The sequence below is a fragment of the Anomaloglossus baeobatrachus genome, chromosome 6 (assembly GCF_048569485.1).
Source record: "Anomaloglossus baeobatrachus isolate aAnoBae1 chromosome 6, aAnoBae1.hap1, whole genome shotgun sequence".
NCBI classification, from domain to species: Eukaryota; Metazoa; Chordata; class Amphibia; order Anura; family Aromobatidae; genus Anomaloglossus; species Anomaloglossus baeobatrachus.
The window spans coordinates 532542428-532546033 of record NC_134358.1 but is presented as its reverse complement, the minus strand read 5'-3'; the positions used below and the strand labels follow the sequence as shown (position 1 = coordinate 532546033).

General features: G+C 44.3%; 1 protein-coding gene across 1 annotated transcript; it reads left to right on the top strand.

The window, feature by feature from the left end:
- Positions 1-223: 223 nt before the first annotated feature.
- LOC142243974 (uncharacterized) lies at positions 224-2146 on the top strand. The gene is made up of 4 exons (XM_075316163.1): positions 224-401; positions 494-707; positions 788-944; positions 1075-2146. Exons 1-4 carry the CDS (start codon positions 297-299, stop codon positions 2144-2146), a joined length of 1548 nt encoding a protein of 515 aa, XP_075172278.1. The 5' UTR covers positions 224-296.
- The last annotated feature ends 1460 nt before the right edge of the window (positions 2147-3606 follow it).

The following is a 3606-nucleotide window of genomic DNA, read 5'->3' as shown; positions in this document are numbered from 1 at the left end:
TTAACGTTTGGCCCATCAAGTTGTTGTGCGTGGCCTGTAATAAAAAAAATATGTCGTCTTCTGGTAGCCCGTCCTTCGGTTCACAAACTGAGGTATTTTATTTTTTTTGGTGTTATATTTTTAAAAAAAAAAAAAAATTTTTTAAATAAACGACATTTACACAGGTGGCCGAAACATCACAGGAGATGCTGCCAGAAGACGACGGAAGGGGTGGAGAAATACACGGAGCGGGCGGTCATAGTGTAAGTTTCATACAGGAATTGTTTACCACAGCACACCAAACACATAAGTAAATAATGTTTTTTTTTTTTTCTTCACTAAAGGCTTCAACTTCTAGGGCTCACGATAGAGCTCCCCCAAGACCGTCCCAGGGTCGTCGTCGAGGTGGCGGTGGTCATAGTGTAAGTTATTTTTTTTTTTTTTTTTTTTGGTCATGTCAGTGTGAATTTTTGTCTATTTTTTTTTTTAATTTCTTTTTTCTTTCTTTGAACAGGCATCACAGCGTGCTCCCGATTCTGACGGTGAGGAGGCCGGATTTATCAACATCGACCTCCTCATCGATGAAGTTAGAGAAAGGGAGCCGCTGTGGAACATGGCTGACCGCCGCCACGCTGATTCGATCGTAACCCGTCGACTCTGGGACGAGGTATGCCACGCAGCGGTAGAAGGTTGGGGGGAGCTCAATTCTCGTGGCCAGAAGAAACAGCGTAAGTATTCACAGTTCAGTAGGTTATGCTGCATGATGTAATGTGTTGTATACTAACCACTTTCTGCTTTCCACTTTCAGGTGACAAACTTCAGAAGCGGTGGCGGTCTATCAGGGATCGCTTCAAAAAGGAGTTGAATCAAGAGATGCAGGCCCCGAGTGGATCCGGAGGACGCAGATCGAAGTACCGTTACTTTCGAGCGTTGTCGTTCCTCCGGACAACTATGGTGTGCAGAAGGTAAATATTCCCCACAATATGTACAAAGTATAATATTTTATGTCTGATTTTTTTTGCCTTTTTTTTTTTAGTCAGTGCCAATGTATAGCAATTAAATTAATTATTGTTTTGTTTTTCCTCTTTTTAACAGCACCGTCTGCAGCACTCAGGAGCCTGCATCGAACCCGACAGGAGCGATCCCTGAACAGTCCGCCACTGGGGAACACAGGCACAGACCCCACCCATCTGAACCTTCCCTTCCATCTACATCTGTCCCATCCACCTGCGCTGGAGCTTCCCGTGAGACTTCATTACCTGAAGCTGCTGGTGATGAGATAGCTTTTCCCCTACCCCACCCCTCTGACACTGCTGCCCTCAGTAGAACACCTTTGGGTTCTGGGCGTCAGCGTCATAGGGGTCAGGAAAAGAGCTATGCGCCCGAGTTCTTGCATCTAAATGCAGCCTTCCAGAACGCCATTCAATTATTAGCCGAACAAAATCGTTCATCTTTTAGCTTAATAAATGCCAATATGGAAAAAAATACGCACGAATTGTGCACGCGTCTGGACAGGCTGCATTTAGATGCAAGTAAATCACCCAATCATTGTTTTTTTCAAGCCGTACTAGAGCGCATGGAAAAGCTATCTCTTGACCATCAGATGCATGTAATGCAAGCCACACGGCAGGCTCTGGCGCAGGTTGACTCCCAACCACCTCCACCCACCCCTCCAAGACCACCTGCCCCCCCTCCAGCCATTGTCCCTACTCCCCCTACTGCCCAGTACCAGCCTGCTGCCCAGTACCAGCCTGCTGCCCAGTACCAGCCTGCAGCCCAGTACCAGCCTGCAGCCCAGTACCAGCCTGCAGCCCAGTACCAGCCTGCGGCCCAGTACCAGCTCCCAACCACATCTGCCCCTACACTTCCTACCCACTACCACATCTCGCCTTCCACACCCATCATGACCACAACTCAAGCCACTAATTCACCAGCCACCTCTTCTGTCTCCCAATCCCTCCACTCCACCCCTCAATCCTTACCAAATCCCATCCCATCTCCTGGTTTCCCTCTTGGTTTCTCAAGCACACCTTCACCTTCTGTTACTTCCCCACCACCACCACCAACACCACTTTCCACCCTCAATACTCCAACTGTGCGTGTGTTCCCACCTGTCAGCCCCTCCAGTACTATCTCCACCCCAAGCCCAAGATATACCAATTTATAATTTATGTTTGTAATAAAAATAAAAGTTTTTTGTTGAAAAGTATTTATTTGTTCTTGTTTTTTTTGGGGGGGAATATTATTTTGCAAGTTAAGTAAATAAAAAGGTAATACAAAAACATAACATGTTGTAATTTGACGGTGTAAAAATTACAAATTTTTAAAGCGAGTGAAAGCTTAAAATTAACAAGGTTAACAAGATATTTTTTAATTTATTTTTAACTATTTTTATTTGTTATAAAACTAAACAAAAATCTTACACCATTTGATCTTGCCAATCTACTCTACCTTCTGGGGACACAAAATAGTCAGCATATTTGTCACGGATTGTTGAACAGGCAACACTACTCCTAAATCCAGGACTGGTGTAGTCAGACAAAGCGGTGGATTCCAAACTCTGGTCATCCAAGGACAAAGGTTCCTTTGTTAAAACAAAATTGTGCAGTACCACACATGCTTTCACAATTTCATCCACAGTTTCAATGTTTAAATTAATGGCTGTTAACAACATTCGCCATTTGCTGGTTAGTATCCCAAAGGAGCATTCCACCATTCTTCTGGCTCTGGATAATCGGTAATTATATATTTTTTGTGTTTGCGTCAATCCACGGCTTGCATATGGCTTCAATAGATGTTGGGAGAGTTGAAAGGCTTCGTCGGCCACAAAAACAAAGGGCATTGGGGGCTCACATGTGCCTGGAAGAGGTCTTGCAGGAGGGAAATCAAAAGTATTCCCATAGATTCGCCGCCCCATTGGGGACATTTTAAAGACCTGAGAGTCATTGGATCTCCCATATGCGCCAATGTCCACTGAGATGAATTTGTATTCCGCATCCGTTATTGCCATTAGGACAATTGAGAAATATTTTTTATAATTGTAGTATTCTGACCCCGAAGCAGCTGGTTTCACAATTCTTATATGTTTGCCGTCCACTGAGCCAAGGCAATTTGGAAACTGACAAATGTTATAGTATTGTTCAGCAATTGCAAGCCATCTGTCCCTGGTGGGCTGGGGGATGAAATCATCATGGAGGCAATCCCACAAGGCTTGGCAAGTGTCTCTAATGATTCCCGAGATGGTGGAAATTCCTAGTCGAAACTGGTAGTGGAGGGACGAAAGCGACTCTCCAGTTGCAAGGAATCTGTAAAGGAAAGACAATAATTATAAAAAAATAATAGCAAACACATTACAGTTAAAAGTCAATTTACAGGAGGATACAATTTAAAAAAAAAAAACTTACCTAAGCGTAACCAGCAAACGCTCCTCGGGTGTTATAGAGAACCGGCTGTAGGTGTCCGTTTTACGGATGTTGTCCGCAACAAGGCCAAGGAGGACGTCAAAATTAATCACTGACATCCGGACATAGCTTGTGAATTTTTCATGGTTTCCACGGAGCTCCAGGTATAGGGTTGAAAACACCCCACGTGTCAGTCTCTGTGCAGTCAGGGGATGGATCCAAAAGC